The sequence below is a fragment of the Panthera leo genome, chromosome B4, assembly GCF_018350215.1.
Source record: "Panthera leo isolate Ple1 chromosome B4, P.leo_Ple1_pat1.1, whole genome shotgun sequence".
Taxonomy (NCBI): Eukaryota; Metazoa; Chordata; class Mammalia; order Carnivora; family Felidae; genus Panthera; species Panthera leo.
The window spans coordinates 64,617,743-64,639,853 of record NC_056685.1 but is presented as its reverse complement, the minus strand read 5'-3'; the positions used below and the strand labels follow the sequence as shown (position 1 = coordinate 64,639,853).

Below are 22,111 nucleotides of genomic sequence, written 5' to 3'. Positions count from 1 at the left end.
GATGACAGTGGCTAGATTAGGATGGTAGCTACAAATCTGTATATACAACAGAGTTCTAGATATACTTTAAATGTAAGGAGAGCCAAAAAGATCTGCTCACAGAGTGGTGTGGAATACAAAAGTATCAAGGCTGACTACAAACTTTTTGGCTAAGCGACTGACAGAAGAGGGTTGCCATTTATTTAGTTGGGGGAGATTATAGCAGGATCAAGTCAGCTTGAGGGATAGGTCAGAAATTTAGCACGTGACATAACAAGTTTGAAACGTCTACTAGACACTTGTGTGGACATGCCAAATAGACAGTTATAAAAGTCTGGAGATGTTTAAATGCTGTCAACATACAGACATTCACGTATTTAAACCCATACGTTTAGACGAAATCATCAAGGGGGGGTAAGTGTACCCACTTGACCAGAGGTCTAAAAACTGAGCTCTAGGCACTCACTGTTAACACTGGGAAGATAAGAAACCAGCAAAAGAGACAGAGAAGGAGTGGACAGGGATGCTGGAGAGAAACCTGCAGAGTATGGTGTCGTGGAAGCCAAGTAAAGAAAGTGTTTCAAGGAGAAGGGAGGGCTCAACTATATCAATGCTGCTAGATCAAGTTGACTGGAAAAAAAAAAAAAAAGGCTGATTATTCTCATATAAGGTCAAGTAAAAACCACATTTGTTCGAGTGAAAACAAACATGACCAAATCCACGATGAGTAACAACTAATCTTTACCTTGGTCATTCCTGGCAAATCCACAAGTGTCAGATTGACAACATTGGGTGAAAAAATCTTAAGATGAATTGGCTCAGGGCTTACTCCCTAAAAATAAGTTTTAAAATACATTAAAATCACATTAAAATTTCATTGAAATATAAAAATGCCAAGTACATCTCATTTCAAGTAGACAGACTCTAGATGCTTTCAGATACAAATTAAACCATGATCCCTAAAACATTTCAGCAATCAAAACCTGATGAAACCCATGGGAAGTAAGGCAGCCAGCCAGCCATATAGCAGGTTATAAGGTTACTCAATCCTGTAACATTAATATACAAAATTTATTTCCCCTTTATTATTCCACATTCTTTTCTCTGGGTTCTAGACAGATACAATTTCTTAAGTACGTTTAATAGACTTAGTGCTGAACAAAAGAACACTGTGTCACTATCCAAATTTATGAGGTTCTTGAGTAGACAGTGAGGCATAGGTAACAAGTTATCCACATCAACTTGGTTCCTAATCTTTGAATATCAGGTAGCAAAAGCATATATTCTAAGAGACTCCTCAGAAAATTTATCTGCATCTTCAGATTCCTGAATTCAAATAGTAGAATTTGGATAGTGAGAGATACCTTTATTTCCCTAGACTGAGATCATTATACACACTGCCTTCTCTTCACCACTGGCCCTCTACAAGTTTTAGAGCTGAGTCAGCTACATGTAAAAAGGCACATAGAAAATGTGCATTCGTCTTTGCATATGCCCTTCTTTATCCTTTAAAATGTCCTCTCATCTACCTACCTTTTATCTTCCTTCATACACACCCACTGAAAATTTTAATTTCACAGAGAGCTTTTTTGAAACATCCTTTACTCTGAGTTATATTAGATAACTCCAAACTACTTTTCTATTTCAAACACATCAGTGTTCCAAAGTCATGTGCTGATATTCAGCATACCTACCCAGCTTGTGTACTTCTCAGGCATTCCCTTCTCATGTCCAATACAAAGCTTTGCTCAAATGCCTTTACAACTCCAATCTCATAAATATTTTAAATCCCTCAGGGCTTTATGTTAGGCATATGAAATCATTTAGATATTTATACATATGAAATTACTTACATAAGATCAAAGTATCATTTACTTCATTACAAACATGATTTAGGAAAGAAGAGATTTTTCACAGATTTGGGGGTAGGGGACTTCTCATCTTTTGGACACTGTGGGTGAGAAAACCTGCTAGGTAAGTATATCACATCCCCACCGTAAATTAAACATCTTGTCGGTATACAGACTCCATCTTTCATGGCATTCAGTCTAGTTTAAAATTTTCCTTTCTGAAACACTAGTCACATCCATTATAAATTCTAGCCCTATGTAAAATTACCACCAATTCCTAAGTTCAGTAAATCCATGGGAACACAGGAGAGACTTCAGACTGGTACTATCATTAATAAAATTATCCCTGATATAATTACAGGACAGACAACAAGCTAATCTAGTTTGCTGCCACTTTTTCTACCTCTCCTATACAACACAATCATTAGAAATTCAGGAAGTATGGTAGCAGCAGCAGCAACTCAAAGGTTACCAGCCCAGAGTTCAATAATGAACAAAGCTTAGTCAGAGAGACAAATATCCTGACTAGACATGAAGAACTGACGTGGCTCAAAAATGTCTTTGTGTCAGGACAACCTCTTCAGCACAACATCTGGCAGATCAAAGGGCTCAGTGAATACTTGTCGAATATTAGTACTAGGCCAGGGCCCATTTGCTGGATTAAATAGCCTTTGGATAATACAAGAATGGAGGTTAAAAAAAAAAAAAAGAAAAGAAAAAAGGAAGGAAACAGAAAGATAGTTAAGGATAAAGAAAGGAGAGAAAACAGAAGCATTTATGAGAAGCAGTGACAGTGCCTGGTGTCAACATTAATGGCATCTTAGACACATTTTTTTTTTAATTTTCACAATGTTAGGAAACAGGAATTAAGTTGTTAACATTAGTTTTCATTTTCATCAAAGAAAACTTCTCTCTTTACTTTCGTAAGTAAATCTAGCCTTACTCAGGTAAGAGAGCTCTTCAAAATCTCCTAAGTTACATAATGCTTCTTGAGTTAGAGTACAATCAATCCATCAGAAAAAAATAACTTACTATAGCAATATTAAATACAAAAATTATATAAGTGATATATAAATCACAAGATAAACAATCATCTAAATGAAATATTTGATAGTATATGAAAGCTCTAAGAAACAAAAGGGATTTTAAGTAAGGTTTTTATATATTTGTGAAAATACTCCATTAGTTTCAAAGACCAGGACTATGAATTTACAATGCCCATAACACATTATACACGGAATACTCTCAATGATATATGTACTGAGGTTTATACATTCTAACTCTAAAAAGATGCCTACCTTATTATTTCCCGAAATCCTTTCTGTTTCGTTTTCAATTTCTTGTCGAATTTCATCAAAATCCGTGTAAAGCTAAAAATTATTGAAACAAAAAGGACAACATTCATGATAAGATCAACAGTTCTTAAGTGAGGGGTTGATAAATTTCAAGGATGTCTACAGATCTGCTTCAGAGAACTAGTAAATTCTAATATATACATGTATTTTCTAAGCCAAGGAGTCTTAGTTTACATGAGCTTTTCAAAGCTGCCTGATCCCACAACAGTTAATTTCCACATTACAATAAGGCTCAACATGAAGTGTCTTCCAAATAAACTGCTATGGTTAGAAATGTTACTAATAAGATAAGATTTATTTTACAAGGAGCAGTTGCTTCAAGATAACATAACACACTGCCAATCGTAAGAAACTAAATTATCAACTACTTGTACAAAAAAAATGTATCAACATATTATCTCTTCATAATATTCTTGTGTGATCAATTACCTTATTTTTGGTGTGAAGAAATTTACCCCATTCTTCTGCTTCAACCCCTAGAAAAAGAAAAACTCCATTTATTGGAAACTATAGCCAATTACCTTTTTATCTTAGGAATTCAAAAGGCAACACAATATTATTTGTTCCTATTTTGCCACTGACAAGCAGTATTTTAAGATCTCCTAAATTATACTTTCATATTTTAAAAACTATCATATATTTCAAAAAATGACTTGAGAGTTACTCACAGATCTTCCTTTTGAAATCTAGATTTGAAATCTAGAGTCTGCAAATAAAATTGTTCATTTCTCTTCATATTTTGTATGTAATTATATTATGGTAAAAGTATATGCTTTGTTTTTAAATATCTTACACATAAAAGCAGTTTATACAATGAAAGTAACTGAAGCAAATGGCTAACAGAAGAAAAACTAAGAATCCTACTGAGTAATGCAAAAAGCACATGTAATAGATTTACACAAATAACTCAAGGTAAAAATTTGCAATACGTAAATGAAACTTTTTTCTCTTAAATTTGGTTTCCTGCTGGTTACCTATAAAGTCACAATTTGCTGTTCCTTTAAAGAGTTCTCAGTAGTGCAAAATTATCCTGTAACTTATATGTACTTTCAAGGTGATTTTCCCACCAGGGCCAAGACTATGTTTTCCCTTGGAAATGAAGGTTAGAAAGAAATGAAATGAGTGTTTGTGGGTGGGAGGAGACAGACAGACCCTAGCATATGTACTGTATGGAGTCGCTACTCTCCATGAGTTTCCAGTAATAGGTCTGTTCTTCCTGCACTTCCTGAAAAAAAAGGAAAATATAATTCACTGTGGGCACTGTTTCAAGTGGTCTAAATCTTGGCGAGCAAGTTTTGTTCTATTTTTCTCAGAAAAACTAGAAATGTTTAATTGTAGAAAAGTAACCAAACTGCCTCCCCTAAGCACAGCTATTCTGCTTTTGCCAAATTCAGAGTTCTAAGTATCCTAATGACTGAGTTCATGAATAACTCATATCGGTCACCTGAAATCAAAATAAAAATGACTAAAAGTTAAATAAATATTGAAGAAAAAGTGATTCAATTCTTTGGTGGAAATAAGTAAATAAAACTGGATCCTTTTTGCTAATAAAATGCTCACCTACTTGAAGCTTAGTACCTTCTTCCAAGAAGTCTCATTGGAGGACTGGAGTAATCTAGGTGAACAGAACTCACAGAGACAGCTACTACATACCAAAGGGGGGGGGGGGTTAATTTACCTTATCGTTTAAAAGAGGTCTGGCTTAACAAGCATGTTTTTAACAATAAAAATAAAATAAATTACATTCACCACCAAAAAAAAAACCCTGCATTCTGATGCAATGCCAAAAGGTAACAAGAACCACCTACAATCAATGTGGATAGGCAAATAAAAATGGAAGAAAAATAATGCACACAGCCTGTAAGAGTACGTAAGCACACATGCAGGCATACTAGAAAAAAAAGGGCCAAAAACAATGGATAAAGGAAACCTTTAGAAAGGTGTCTTGAGTTTTTCCATGTAGCAGGGTCTGCAGTTAAAGAGAAACAGCACAGAATGATAAGTTTAATGCTTAACCCTAGTATTTTAAACCTTTTTAAAAAGTCAAATCTGCAGAAACCTGAACACATTTCAAATGCACGGAGCATCCAATTTTTCAAAATTTACAACTGTAATTCCCATTACAATTAATAGTAAATACCTAAAGGGATATATATGTTTTAAGTGATATAAATGAAGCATACCATGTGCCATAATTTGCTGGTATTTTCCATCACAGCTAATTGTATTTCCTCTGGTTTCTAGTTCTAACACAACCGGATTAAAATTGATTCACTCTCCAAAAATCTGCCATAAATATTTGATATGTAGGAAAAGATAAATTGCCTGGCACAGAAAAATCTACAAAGCATACCAAACACATTTTCCAAAACCTCAAAAGTAAATATATATGAATATTTACCCTATTCATGAAGAATGAGCTTTTTATAAGGGATTATTTTCTTTAAAAAACATACTGAATTTAAAAAGAACACCATAAAAACAATTTTGGTCTTTAATCAACATGCTATTTTTGGATTTTGTCTAAAAGGAAATCTGAACAAAGACTGATTCTTAAAAATATATGAAAGATAAATGTGAAGTTCAAAGTTCAAACTAAATCAGCGTGAATAAAATTTTAGTAAGATTTTATCAGAAAATTCTTTCACATTGGCAAAAGGGGGAGCAAGCTGAGAAATACTATATAAATATATTGATACCTCAATTATCCTACCTGGCTGACAGAATGAAGGATTCCACATTACATAAAATTTCCTGATAATTACACATATTAAACATTAAGATATTTTATTTTAATCAGTTTTGATGGACCTGTATCTAAAATGGATTATTCTGGGGCGCCTGAATGGCTGAGTCGGTTAAGTGTCCAACTTTGGCTCAGGTCATGATTTCACGGTTCATGGCTTTGAGCCCTGTGTTGGGCTCTGTGCTGAGAGCTTGGAGCCTGGAGCCTGGAGCCTGCTTTGGATTCTGTCTCCCTCTCTCTCTGCCCCTTCCGCTCATGCTATGTCTCTGTCTCTCAGAAATGAATGTTAAAAAAAATTTTTTTAATAAAAAATGAAAAAATAAAATGGATTATTCTGCTCCATGTCATCCTAAAATATACTGCTCTAAATCAGCCTATTATTGCAAACGTCGGCCTTTGTTACATAACAAAGCCCTCTGAGGCTATAAATCCCTATCCAAAATGGTTAGAAACTGATTTTTTCTTTCTTTTAAGTTTTCCTGTCTGATTATGTTTTCCTTACTTTCTCCTCTCTGGTTTGTCAGACTGTCAGGTAGTTCATACTCTTCTGGCTAACTAAATGTTTATCTGTTTCTTTGTTTCTAATTTTCTCTGGGTTACAATGATTCATGGCAAGGTAGATTGGTTACCCTGAGTATAAAGAGGATCTGATGAGAAAACTAAGGAACTATGCTAATTATTACTAATACACATGAAATTTAATACTCAAAATTTATGAAATCTAGTTTGTGTTCTGGGTAGCTGAGTTGTCATTTTAAGTGAGGATTAAGTGTGTCTTAAGTAATACAAAATATTGTGCGGTTTTTTTTTTTTACATAAAATGTAAACACTAAGCTTTGAAAAAAATATATATATGTATAGGTAAGATGTACAGATTTGCTGACCAACCACTAAGATGAGAGATACCAACAAAACATGGTGAACATATGAGCAGAGATACTGAGGAACTGACACTTCTGTGGCTGAAATGTACACCTTTTTCTACAAACACTACCCACATCTACAGTTTCTAAGAGACAGGATATCTATCATTTGCCCTTTTCATGATGACTGAAGAAAATAAAGGGTTAAAAGAAAGAGACCTAATTAATGCCATATAGTTTCTTAAAGTCTGATTTTAAGTTTTCTGGTATACTTCATGATGTAAGTTAGTAGGAATGAAATTTTAAGTATTATTCTATATATTTGAAGCTGAATCGTAGGTTAGTTCAACATGATTAAATTCGAGGCTTAGAATTTCAATACCAAACAAATATTATAGAAATACAAAGTGATGAATAATATACCAAGAAGCTACCTGATATACTTAATTAATAGGTTCCTACATATCCTCTGGCAGTCTATCCAAAAATACTACTTGTTAACATCTAAACTTCATTAACTTGCTTCAGTGATTAACTTTCTATAGTCATTGCAGATGCTCATGATAGGTTTTGTTTTTTTTTTTTACTCCTTAAAAAAAAAAAAAAAGCTATCACTACCAATACTCCTATAATAATAGAAAAAATAATTAAAGTAACTTCAATTTCATCAATACTATCATCCCTTCTTAGATGAGAATCTAACGAGAATGAAACTGCATTGAAAACAGATCTCTGCAGATGAGTAACAAACATAGTACTCTGCTACCAATGTAATTAGTTATTTTACAGACTTATAAATAAGAAAGTCTGAGCCAAACACTGAACTAAAAAGGAAGATTAAATATATTATTTTCGTCAAACATTCCAACCTCACTAATATAAATAAGTATAAATAGGACACGCGCTTAATAAGCAATTTAATATCCACTGACAGACACAACATTTCTCAAAATATTTTCAATTTAACCAAAGAACTGCTATAAAGGACAGTACATGTTTTTCTCATTTTAATATTCCACATTTGCTATTGGAGGAGTGGGTGGATCTTAAAAATCAGAATAGTATGTGCTATGTAGGTAAGCATGGCAAGAGAAGGACAGTAAAAAAGATAAAAATAAAAAACCAAAACTCTTTCTAAAAATAATATTCATCTTAGCTTGAAGGGCAAAAGATTCAAAATTAGCAAGTACATGGTGACACCAGAAAAGGGAAGGTGAGATAACCCTGCTATAATAAAAAACAAAGTCATTTTAAGTGTATTTAAAATTTTTAAACTAGAATCTAAATGATTTAAATTTCTAAATCAAAGTAAAAAAGTAAAAACATTTTTTAAACACTAGGGGAAAAAAAGCTTAAAACACTCCAAAAGACACAAAAATTTTTCTTTAAAATAACTGATTTCTATTTACTGAGCATCTCACTAAATTCTCCATAAACATTAACGACAGTTTACTAATAAGCTGAACTACCAAAAAGGTAATATTCCAAACAAGTCTACTTATGGTCCTCAAAACTTACTTTTTTTTTTTCTTTACATGAGAAATGATGCATTCCACTTCTCTTCACAGGAATTCTGCTTTTGTTATAACCACTAATTTCTGGTCTGATCTGGTCTAATGTGTTTTTAAGATTCAAGCAAAAATGAAGAATTTTTAAATAATTCTTATTCCAATTCTAAAATTTACCATTTTCTTCTCCTGTTGTTTTTCGCTTATCTTCGGGTGAAACATGGACTAGCTGCAGAATGAGAGGTCTCCGGGTGACAATACCAGTGCCTCTGGGAAGCAGGTCCCTCCCCACTAGGCTTTCTAGCACTGAGCTCTTTCCACTGCTCTGAAAACAGAATACACAAGAGCAAAATGAGTTTCTACATAGATTTTTTAAATAACTTAATAAGACTACACTGACAAAGCACCATACAAAGAAATTAAAGAAAAAATTACTGCAAAGACTTTTAAACTGAAAGTTTAGTTTTATTTTCTATTATATGATCTTTATTTCTTTAAAATAAAAACTCCAAAAAGAGAGATTAAAGTCCTACTCTCCCCCCGCCCCCCCCAAAATAAAGTCCCACTCTCCTGTAATTTTCCTACTTTTTTTGATACTCTCCCAACCAGGTTTTCAAAACCTGTAATACTGGCACGTAATGTTATGTCTATGAGAATATATGACTTTAAATGGGGTAGCACTACATGTATTTTTCTCTAACCGGCTTTTATTTTTGATGTAGCAATCACGGATAATATTCCATATCAATATACTAACATCTGTGTTTAATGGTCAAATAGTATTCTACAGTGTATAAAGCCAAACTTGACTTGGACATTTAAATGGTTTTTGCTACCATTAACAATGCTACAGTGCACATGGTTTATACATATAACCTTACTCACTTATCCTATTACTTCACTGGATTTAGTTCATTAAATGAAGTTGCTAAAGAGCTAAAGATTAAAGAACACAGAGATTTGAAGCATTCACAGATGCTGTCAGACTGCACACAAGAAGGCAGGAACCAAGCTACACTTCCCATTCAATCTGCTGCAGTCCCATTAGCAGTGGGCATTATCACTTTTTTGAATCCTTGCTACTTTGATAGATGAACACTGACAGCTCGTTTAAAATTACATGACTTTATTATTGAAGTCAAGGATCATTTTGTTTAAAAGTTTTTTGTATTTTTTCAGTGATTGTTCAAATGCTGGCATTTTACATTTCTTATTAGCTTATAAAGCTTCTTTATCCATAAGTACTTCACTTTTGTTCTGAATATTTCCCAACGTTTTATTTTGAAAATTTCAAAGCCACAAGAGCTTTGAGAATATTAACAGTGAATGCTCATATCTTAAGAAAGATACACTGAATATTAACACTGGACACATATGCTTTATGTCTCTTTCTACACACACGCATGTGCGCGCGCACGCGCACACACACACACACCTTTTTCTTTTGTTGTCCTATCTGAGTTAGTTACATACACCATGACACTTCATCTCTAAAAAATATAGCATATCTGTCTCTAAGGGCATGCACAAGGGCATTCTTCCATACAACCATATTCAACGATCACCCTCAGGAAATTTAACACAGATATAAGACTAGTAAATAGATAATCAAGGGGTGCCTGGGTGGCTCAGTCGGTTAAGTGTCTGACTTTGGCTCAGGTCATGGTCTCGCGGTCTGTGAGTTCAAGCCCCGCGTCGGGCTCTTTGCTGACAGCTCAGAGCCTGAAGCCTGTTTCAGTTTCTGTGTCTCCCTCTCTCTCTGCCCCTCCCCCGCTTGTGCTCCGTCTTTCTGTCTCAAAAATAAACGTTAAAAAAAAATTATAAATAATCAAATAGTATATAAAAACCTTAATTTCTATTTATACATCTTAAATGCTTATAAATTTTGTATTAACTTTATAATTAGTATTTTCTGTATAGATTGTTTTTCCTGTACTACACTTTTTCTTAGTCACAACTAGTACAACTTTTACTTTCATATTTTCCACAAAGGCAAAAATCCTAAATAATGGGAGGGGGGGGGGGGGGGGACTCCTATTATACACATGTTGGATCTTCTTTGCCTGTTTTCAATATGTCAATGTCTGTCAAATTTTTTTTTTAATGTTTATTTTTGAGAGACAGAGCGTGAGCAGAGGAGGAAGAGAGAGAGGGGGAGACACAGAATCTGAGCAGGCTCCAGGCTCCGAGCTGTCAGCACAGAGCTCAACGTAGGGCTCGAACCTACGTACTGCGAGACCATGACCTGAATCGAAGTTGGACACTTAACCAACTGAGTCACCCAGAAGCCACCCCCCAATTTTTTTTTCTAATATTTAGAAAGAGTGAGTATGTGAGCAAGTGGGGGAGGGGCAGAAAGAGAGAGAGGGTGAGAGAGAATCCCAACTAGGCTTCATGCTGTGCAGAGCCAGCCGCCCAGGGCTCAATCTTATGAACTGTGTGTGAGATCAAGACCTAAGCCAAAATCAAGAGTCAGATGCTTAATCGACTGAGCCCCTCTGTCAAATTCTTTTTACACCTCTTCCCTACCCTTTTTATTTTTAATGTTTCTTCCTTTCCAACATCTTTCTCTCTCAAGGTACTATATGTTATGTTTATTTGTTCTTGTTTTACTTCTAAGCTGTCCTCATTTCTAAAATAAATTTCCTTTCATTTCTAATACTTTAGTAAGTTCTACCACCTAGTTCTTATTTGTTCCTATACACACTTGTTATTTAATGCCTTATCTTGCCTTTTGTCTTAATATCTAGTTGTTTTCATCTGTTTTGCGAACATGTCTTTCTGGTATACTTTCTTGTCAACAAGAATGTTATTCTGAGTCTCATTTTTCTTTAAAAAACTTTGTATGAGATTTGACAACAGTCATTTTCTAAACTTTAGGAAAAAACTTGGCCTAGAATAACAATTCTAACTTTACACTCTAAAACTCCCTTTTGTCTCCATATAGTGTTCAAAAATATAGTTCTTTGTTTTATGGTAACTTGTCTCTGTTCCTCTCTACCACTTTTATCTGGATCTTCTCTTTCCTTTGTCTGTATTCTTCAGGGGTGGTCAGTTGTATTCTCAGTTGCTTCTCACTGCGAGAACGGGTCTTAGAAAGGAGCTTTGTTTGGTTAGTTTTCAAAGTTTCATGAAGGTTCTCCAGTCCCTTAAGACTTTACCACAGATCTCTCTCATTCACCTATTATCTGTGTGTGCAAAACCCTGCCCAATTTTTCAGTCAAAGAAATAAAGTGTTGATACATGCTACAATATGGATAAACCTCAAAAACATTATGCTAAGTGAAAGAAGTCAGTCAAAAGACCACATATTATCTGATCCTGATTATATGAAATGTCCAGAACAGACACGAAAGTGGATTAAGTGGATGCCACGCACTAGGGGCAGAGGGAAATGGAAATGACTGCTAATGGATACAAGGTCTCTTTTTAAGATAATGAAATACCTAAAAGTAAATTACAGTGATAGTTGCAAAACTCTATAGACGTGCTAAAAACGAATGATTATACATTTCAAGTGGGTAAACTTCACATTATAAAAACAACACCTCAATAAAACCATGGAAAAATAAAATAAAGGAGAAAAATTCAAGATGAATTACAAATTTTAAAAATTCTAACTTTACAAATTAGAGAATGTTAAAGTATACTTTCCTGACTTGAGATAGAGAATGACTCCTTACTACATAAAATGTACAAACTAAAGAAAAAAAAAGTGACAGTCCAACTACAGTAAAATTAAAATTTATTTTACTCATACAAAAAAATTAGAGGAAAATATTTATGATCCCTCTAACTCACAAAGAACTAGTAAGCAAAATGTATAAATAACTTCCACAAATCAGTGAGAAAAAGATGAATAATCTATTAGAAAATAATGTGCAGAGACAGGAACAGAAACTCACAAAAACAGCACCACAAAGGGTAAGAAAAAATTTAGAATGATCATATTCATTAGTAATCAGGGAGATATAATAAAAAACACAATTAGATACCACAAATTTAAAATGTGACGATAAGTAAGGGTCCTGTCCAAGATGGCAACTTAAGAAGATGCTGAACTTTCCCCCTCAACAGACACACCAAATCTACACTTACTTATACAGCAATTCCTCCAAAGAACTGAGGGCTGACTGAGTAGCTGCTACACAACAAACACAGAACACATAGAAAACGGCAAGAGAGACAGAGAAACCAGACACTGTAAGGAAGGGAACCCCTACCTCCAATGCTGTGAACTGAAGTGGGGAGGGATAGTATGAAGGGACTATACAAGAGCAGATTGTTCTGCCCTGGGGCACAGGAAAAAGCTGTGGTTTAAAAAAGCAATTAGTATATAAAAGATCCAGCATACAACTCCACCAAATGATGGGGGAGCTACCGGAACTCTCTCCAATTGGGAGAGGCTGGCAAGTGCCCCGGTTTACATCCATCCTCCACCTTGATAGTGCAAAAGGGAGTAGGGTTCCAGGTGCCACAGCCAGCCTACTGCCTCAGAGAGCACTGGGTCCCTAACCCACACCAACCATCGCCATCCCATCAAGGCGGCGCCAGTGTGTCACAACTGCAAGGAACCCTTGCTGGGCACTCACTACAGCTCCAGCTGTCGTGTCAACATAACATAGGCACAAAGCACTGCAGAACACTACAGGCCCACACCACTTTGGCTCCAGACAGCTTGCTAGGGCACCCTTGGCAGAGAGCACTACAGGACACCATGGACCACACAAGCCGTGGCTCCAACTGCCCTGCCAAGGCACCTCGGCACTAAGTACCCCCAGACATACCAGCTTGTTCCCATTTTAGCTTCAGCAATCCTGCCAGGGCACCATCTGTGTGGAGAACCCAGGGACCAGCCCACATCCACTTCAGCTTTAGTTGTCTCACCAGAGCACCCTCTGCCAAGAGAGATCTGGGACCCTCTAGCTTGCACTCCCCTCAACTTCAGCTGTCCTGCCAGGACACCCTCTGAGTGGAAAGCCCCAGGACCACCCTATCCCATGCCCACTTCCATGCTGGCCATCCTTCCAGGGCAGCCCCAGCACAGAGTGCCCCAGGAAGCCCAGCCCACTCCAGATACAGCTCCAGCCAGCCAAAGTCACCTGGCACACACAGTGTACACAGGGTACGATTATACTCAAGACCACTCCTTCAAGTTTAGGAAAAGTAGCTGTCACACCTACAAGCTACAAAAGTAGCTTGACACCTACAAAGTCAAGCAAAATGAGAGACTGAAGAATATGCTCTGAATTAAAGAAAAAAGCAAAACCTCAGAAAAACTAAATGAAACAGATATAAACAACATGCCTAATAAAGAGTTTAAAGTAATGATCATAAAGATGTCCACCAGACTACAGAGAAGGGTGGAAGAACAACCTTCAACAAAGAGATAGTAAATACAAAAAAGATCCAATCAAATCTGAAAAAAACAGTAACTAAAATGGAAAATACACTAGAAAACATCAACTGCACATTAGAGTACATAAAGAAGACCAGATCAGCATCTGGAAAACAGGGTACTGGAAAACACCCAAGCTGGACAGCAAAGAGAAAAAAGAATTTTAAAAAATGGTAAAGGCTAAGGGATCTCTTGGACAATATCAAGCAAATAAACATTCACATTATGGGGGTCCCAAAAGGAGAAGAGAAAGAAAGAAAAGAAAAGAAAAGAAAAGAAAAGAAAAGAAAAGAAAAGAAAAGAAAAGAAAAGAAAGAAGGAAGGAAGGAAGGGAAGGGCAGAAAATGATGTGAAGAAACAGTAAGTGAAAACTTCCCTAGCCTAGGGAAGGAAACAGACATCCAGGTTCAGGAAGCCCAAAGAGTTCCAAATAAGATGAACTCAAGGAGGCCACACCAAGACAATATAACAATTTAAATGGCAAAAATTAAAGAGACTTTTAAGAACAGCAGGAAAGAAGAAAAAAGTTATGTAGAAGGGAAATTGCATAGGGCTATCAGCAGATTTTTCAGCAGAAACTTTACAGGCCAGAAGGGAATGGCATGATATATTCGAAGTGCTAAAAGGAAAAAAACCACAACCAAAAATACTCAACCTGCCAAGGTCAATTCAGAATTGAAGGAGAGATAAAGAGTTTCTCAGACAAATGTTAAAGAAGTTCATCACCACTAAACCAGCCTTATAAAAAGTGATAAAGTGACTTCTATAAATGGGGGTGGGGGGGAGTGGGAGAGGACATTATTAGAAATAAGAAAATTATGCATAAAATATGACAACATATACACAAAACATAGAGGAAGAAATAAAAAAGCTTTACTTTTTAAGGATGTGTTCGAACTGGGGCACCAAGGTGGTTCAGCCAGTTCAGTGTCTGACTTCAGCTCAGATCATGATCTCAGTTTGTGTTCGAACCCTACATCTGGCTCACTGCTGTCAGTGCAGAGCCTGCTTCAGATCTTCTGTCCCCCCCCCTCTCTCTCTGCCCCCTCCTCCCCTCTCAAAAATAAACAAACATTAAGAAAAAAAGAAAGAAGGTATTCGAACTTAAATGACCACCAACTTAATATAGACTGATATATACTTAGTATCCTATATATGAATCTCAAGGTAACTACAAACCCAAAACCTATAACAGATACACAAAAAAATAAAGAGAAAGAAAATCAAGCATAACACTACAGAAAGTCATCAATGACAAGGAAAGAGAGCAAATGAAAAGGAACAGAGATGAACTACAAAAACGACCAGGAAACAACGGCAATAAGTACACACCTATGAATAATCATTTTAAATGTAAATAGACTAAATGCTTTGATCAAAAGACATAGGGTGGTGAAATGGATATAAAAAAAAAAGGGACTCATTTATCTACTGCCTACAAGAGACTCACTCCAAACCTAACACATGTAAAAACGAAAATCAAAGTACAGAAAAAAATATACCATGCAAATAGAAATGAAGAAAACCTGGAGTAGCAATACTTACATGAGACAAAACAGACTTTAAAACAAAGACTGTAACAAGAGACAAAGAAGGGCATTATACAATGATAAAGGAGTCAATCCCACAAGAGGGATTATATAAGTATCTACCCACCCAAAATTGGAGCACCTAAACACAAAGGGCAAATATTAAAACATAAAAGGAAAAACTAATAGTAATACAACAGTAGTAGAGGACTTTAACATCCCACATACATCAATGGACAGATAATCTAGGCAGAAATTCAATAAAGAAACAGTGTCTGAATGACAGGTTAGACCAGATGGATTTAACAAATATATACAGAGCATTCCATTCAAAAACAGAATACACATCCTTTTGTTGGAACATCCACCAAGATAGATCACATGTAAGGCTATAAAAACAAGTATCAATAAAGCTAAGAAAACTGAAATCGTATCATGGTTCTTTTCTGACTGTAACAATATGAAACTAAAAATGAATTACAAGGAAAAAAAGGAAAAAAACCACACAAACATGTGGATGCTAAACAACATGCTAATAAACACCCAATGGGTCAATAAAGAAATCAAAGAGGAAATCAAGGGGCGCCTGGGTGGCTCAGTCCGTTAAGCGTCCGACTTCAGCTCAGGTCACGATCTCACGGTCCATGAGTTCGAGCCCCGCGTCGGGCCCTGGGCTGATGGCTCAGAGCCTGGAGCCTGCTTCGGATTCTGTGTCTCCCTCTCTCTCTGCCCCTCCCCCGTTCATGCTCTGTCTCTCTCTGTCTCAAAAATAAATAAACGTTGGGGCGCCTGGGTAGCTCAGTCGGTTAAGCGGCCGACTTCAGCTCAGGTCATGATCTCACGGTCCGTGAGTTCGAGCCCCATGTCGGGCTCTGTGCTGACAGCTCAGAGCCCGGAGCCTGTTTCAGATTCTGTGTCTCCCTCTCTCTGACCCTCCCCCGTTCATGCTCTGTCTCTCTCTGTCTCAAAAATAAATAAACGTTAAAAAAAATTTAAAAAAATAAATAAATAAATAAATAAACGTTAAAAAAAATTAAAAAAAAAAAAAAGAGGAAATCAAAATATACATGGAGACAAATGACAATATAAACACAATGGTCTAAATCTTTAAACACAGCAAAAGCTATTCTAAAAGGGAAATTTACAGTGATACAGGTCTCGTGAAGAAATAAGAAAAATCTCAAATAATCTAACCTTACACCTAAAGGAACTATAACAAGAACAAAGCCCAAGGTGAATAGAAGAAAAGAAACAATAAAGGTTAGAGCAGAAATAAATGAAACAGAGACTGATAAAACACACAAAAAAATCAATGAAACCAAGAGCTGGTTCTCTGAAAATATAAACAAAAATTGATAAGCCTTTAGCCAGACTCATCAAGAATGAAAGAAAGGACACAAATAAAATCAGAAATGAAAGAGAAACAACACCACAGAAATACAAGGGTCATGAGAGATTACTACAAAAAAAAATTGTATGCCAGCAAATTGACAACCTAGAAGAAATGGATAAATTCCTAGAAATGTATAATCTTCCAAAACTGAACCAGGAAGAAAGAAAAAATCTGAACAAACCAATTACTAGTAACAAAATTGAATTGGTAATAAAAACTCCCAACAAACAAAAGTCCAAGACCAGACAGCTTCAAGGGTGAATTCTACCAAACGTTTAAAGAAGTGTTAATACCTATTCTTCTCAAACTATTCCAAAAAATAGAAGAGTAAGAAAAGCTTCCAAATTCATTCTATGAGGCAGCATTACCCTGATACCAAAACCAGATAAAGACACTACAAAAAAAGAAAACTATAGGCCAATATCTTTGATGAACATAGATGTAAAAAACCTCAACAAAATATTAGCAAACTGAATCCAACAATACATTAAAAAAGTCATTCACCACGATCAAGTGGGATTTATTTCTGGGATGCAAAGGTGGTTCAATATCCACAGATCAATCAATCGCATCAACAAAACAAACAATAAGAATAATATGATCATTTCAATAGAGAAAGAAAAATCATTTGACAAAGTACAACATCCATTTATGATTAAAAAAAAAAAACCCTCAACAAAGTAGGTTTAGAGGAAACATACCTCAACATAATAAAGACCATGTATGAAAAATCCAAAGCTAACAACATCCTCAATGAGGAAAAGCTCACTAAGATCAGAAACAAGATAAGGATGTCCAATCTCCCCACTTTTATTCAACATAGTACTGGAAGTCCTACCCACAGCAATTAGACAAGAAAAAGAAGTAAAAGCCATTCAAATTGGTAAGAAAAAAGTAAAATTTTCATTATTGGCAAATGACATGATTCTATACATAGAAAACCCTAAAGTCTCCACCAAAAATCTACCAGAACTAATAAATGAATTCAGGAAAGCTGCCGAATATAAAATCAATATACAGAAATATGTTGCATTTCCATACACTAATAACGAGGCAACAGAAAGAAGGTAAGAAAACAATCCTATTTACAATTGTACCAAAAATAATAAAATACCTAGGAATAAACAACGAAAGAGGTAAAAGACCTGCTTTCTGAAAACTGTAAAACACTGATGAAAGAAACTGAAGATGACACAAACAATTGGAAAGACATTCTGTGGTCATGGATTGGAAGAACAAATATTGTTAAAATGTCCATATACCCAAAGCAATCTACGGATTTAATGCAATCCCTATCAAAATACCATCACTTTTCACAAAACTAGAACAAATAATCCTAAAATTTGTATGGAACCACAAAATACCCTGAATAGCTAAAGTAATCTGGGGAAAACAAAAACAAAAACAAAAACAAAAACAAAAACAAAAACAAAACTGGAAATATCACAATCCCAGATTTCAATATACACTACAAAACTGTACTAATCAAAACTGTATGGTACTGGCACAAAAACAGATACAAAGATCAACAGAATAGAGAGCCCAGAAATAAATCCATGATGGTCAACTGATCTATAACAAAGAAGGGAAGAATACGCAGCTGGAAAAAGGTAGTCTCTTCTCAACAAATGGTGTAGGGAAAACTGAACAGCTACGTGCAAAAGAATCAAACTGGACCACTATTTTACACCATACACACAAATAAACTCAAAATGGATTAAAGACCTAACTGTGAGACTTGAAACCATAAAAATCCTAGAAGAGAGCACAGGCAGTAATTTCTCTTGACATCTGTCATAGCAATATTTTTCTAGACATGTCTCCTAAGGCAAGGGAAATAAAAGTAAAAATAAACTATTGGGACTACATCAAAATAAAAAGTTCTGCACAGCAAAGGAAAACAGTTGACAAAACTAAAACACAATCTACTGAATGGGAGAAGATATTTGCAAAGGACATATCCGATAAAGGTTTAGTATCCAAAAACTATAAAGAATTTCTACAACACCAAAAAAAAAAAAAAAAAAAAAAAAAGCAAATAATCCAATTTAAGAATGGGCAAGGGACACCTGGGTGGCTCAATAGGTTAAGTGTCTAATTCGGCTTAGGTCACGATTGTGAGTTTGAGCCCCACGTCAGGCTCTCTGCTGTCAGTGCAGAGCCCCCTTCAGATCCTTTGTCCCCCCACTCTGTTCTTCCCCTGCTCATATGCGCACTGTCTCTCTCATAAATAAGTAAACATCAAAAAACACTTTTTAAAATAAAAAAAAATAGAACTGCTATATGATCCAATAATTCCACTGCTGGGTATTTACCCAAAGAATACAAAAACACTAATTTGAAAAGACATATGCACCCTTTCATTTTCTGCCGCGTTACCTACAAAAGCAAAATTATGGAAGCAGCCCAAGTGACCATCTGTAGAGGAATGGATAAAGACAGAGACAGGACAGACAGACAGAGAGAGGTGTACACACACACACACACACACACACACACCATGGAAAGAGTATGCTAAATGAAATAAGTCAGAGAAAGACAAATACCATATGATTTCACACATATGTGGAATTAAGAAACGAAGCAAAGAAAAAAAGAGACAAAGAAACATACTCTTAAATACAAAGAACCCATGGTGTGAGGTGGGTGGCAGGGGGGAATGGGCAAAATAGGTAAAGGGGTTTAAGAGTACACTTGTCATGATGAGCACTAATGTATAGAATTGTGGAATCAGTGTATTATACACCTGAAACGACATTATAACACTGTAAGTTAAGTGTCTTAGACTTAAAATTTAAGGAAAAAACCACATTAGACCAGATGGACTTAAGAGATACACACAGGGGCGCCTGGGTGGCTTGGTCGGTTAAGCGTCTGACTTCGGCTCAGGTCATGATCTCACGGTCCGTGAGTTCGAGCCCCGCGTCGGGCTCTGTGCTGACAGCTCAGAGCCTGGAGCCTGTTTCAGATTCTGTGTCTCCCTCTCTCTCTGCCCCTCCCCTGTTCATGCTCTGTCTCTCTCTGTCTCAAAAATAAATAAACGTTAAAAAAAAAATTAAAAAAAAAAAAAAAAAAAGAGATACACACAGAACATTCCATCCAAAAGCAACAGAATACCCATCCTTCTCAAGCATACATGGAACACTCTCCAGGATAGATCATGTATTAGGCCACAAAAATAGTGGCCTAATTAAATTCTTAGTAAATTTAAGAATGCTGAAATTCTATCACACGCCTTTTCCAACTACAATACTATGACCAGGAATCAATTACAAGACTGAAAAATTCACAAGTATGTGGAGATTAAAAAGCATGCTATTAACCAATAGATGAAAAAATAAAATTAAAAAATAGCTTGAAACAAATGAAAATGGAAATATAACATACCAAAACTGCACAAGCAGTTCTAACAGAGAATTTCATAGTGATAAATGCCTGTATTAATAAACAAAAAAGATACAAATAAACAATCTAACTTTACATCTCAAGGAACTAGAAAAGGAAGAGTAAATCCAAAATTAGTAAAGGAAATATCAAAGATCAAAGTGGATATAAATGTAACAGACTAAAAAGACAATAGGAAGAAAAAAAATCAGTGAAACTAAGAGCTGCTTTTTTGAAAAGAAAAAAATAGACAAGCCTTTAACCAGACCTGCCACAAAAAAAGAGAACTCAAATTAGAAATAAAAGAGATATTACAACTGTTACCACAGAAATACAAAAGATCTTAAAAGACTAATATATACACATCTGCACAATGGAATATTATTCAGCCATAAAAAAGGAAAGAAGTCTTGATATTTGCAACAAAATGGAAGGACTCTGACAGCATTATACCAAGTGAAATAAACCAAAGACAAATATCATATGATCTTACTTACATGTGGAATCTAAAAAAAGGCAAAAAGAAAGTCATACATACTGGGAACAGCTTAGCAGCTCTCAGAAGCAAGGGGTGGGTGAAATGGGTGAAGGTGGTCAAAGGTACAAACTTCCAATGAAGTAAGTCCTGGGGATATAATGTACGGTATGGTGACTACAGATAATAATATTGTACTATATATTTGACAGTTGCTAAGAGAGTAAATCTTACATTTTCATAAGAAAAAATGCAACTATGTGTGGTGATGAGTATTAACTAGACTTATTGTGATCATTTCACTATATATATGTATATATATATATATACACATATATATATACATATATATATAATCATTATGTTGTACCCATGAAACTAATATAATGCTGTATGCCAATTATATTTCAATTACAAAAATTACGTCAACAGACTCGCAAACCAAACATGTTTACAGGTTCTCATTTTTTATCTATTATAAATAATATTGGCTTCCTCTACAACTGGCTAGATCAGTGCATGTTTTCCCCTGGTGATTTAAACAACCAATGTCTGCGCTCATTCTAGGAAGGTGAGTGGCTACAGAACTTCCCGTATGGCAAGTCACAGGTGGCTTACTCTGAAAATATGACCCACTTGGCACCCCTATGCCTTCTGCTTTTTTCATCCTCACATAATCCTCAAATTGATGCAATATCTATATATTCAAGGGTTAGAGATTTTTTTTTTTAAATTTTTTTTTTTTAACGTTTATTTATTTTTGAGACAGAGAGAGACAGAGCATGAACGGGGGGAGGGTCAGAGAGAGGGAGACACAGAATCTGAAACAGGCTCCAGGCTCTGAGCTGTCAGCACAGAGCCCGACGCGGGGCTTGAACTCACTGACTGAGAGATCATGACCTGAGCCGAAGTCGGCCGCTTAACCGACTGAGCCACCCAGGCGCCCCTCAAGGGTTAGAGATTTGTGTGCCTGGTCTCAGTGTCATCTTTTAGTTTCTTCCGAATTGTACTGTACTGAAATCTACAGTACTTTGGATTTATACTGTGAGATTGAGCCTTTCACTGAAAAGGCTTTGTCATATTTTTAGCATTTTCTCTCTGATAACCACCATCAGTTGGGAGTAGCAAACATTCATTCATGACACATTACCCAAAAGTGATTCAATTTTTACTAAGTTTTCACTTTTCATTTTATAAAAGACGCTTCTTAATTCTTTGATATTAATACAACAGATAAATGTGATTTTTCTTTATTTTTCTTAATAGTTTTTTTGAGAGACAGAAAGCATGCAAGCAAGCAGGTGAGGGGGAAAGGGAGAGAGAGAATCTTAAGGATGCTCCACACCTAGTGCAGAGCCCAACATGGAGCTCAATCTCACAACAGTGAGATCATGACCTGAGCTGAAATCAAGTGTCAGATGCTTAGCCAATTGAGCCACCCAGGTGCACCTATTTTTCTTATCTTTTTAACATTTTTTATCTGTAGTGAAAGAAGTCAGACATAAATGGTAACATATTTTATGATTCCATTTCTATGAAATAGCCAGAATAGGTAAATCCACAGAGACAGAAAGAAGATTGGTGGTTTACAGGGACTGGAGGAACGGAGGAACAGGAAGTAACTGCTTAAT

The 22,111-nt window shown here is 35.7% G+C and overlaps 1 protein-coding gene across 5 annotated transcripts in view; it reads right to left on the bottom strand.

Annotated features, from left to right (window-relative positions):
- DNM1L (dynamin 1 like) overlaps positions 1–22,111 on the bottom strand; it is a 49,377-nt gene that overhangs the window by 21,564 nt on the left and 5,702 nt on the right. For 4 of the 5 annotated variants that reach the window (XM_042946233.1, XM_042946234.1, XM_042946235.1 and 1 more), the window contains exons 2-5: positions 8,479–8,626; positions 3,614–3,660; positions 3,128–3,199; positions 725–811 (exon numbers count right to left, since the gene is read on the bottom strand). In XM_042946233.1, the coding sequence (XP_042802167.1) occupies positions 725–811; positions 3,128–3,199; positions 3,614–3,660; positions 8,479–8,626 (354 nt within the window). The remainder of the gene's footprint in view (positions 1–724; positions 812–3,127; positions 3,200–3,613; positions 3,661–8,478; positions 8,627–22,111) is intronic. The other variant, XM_042946237.1, reaches the window with a different exon arrangement.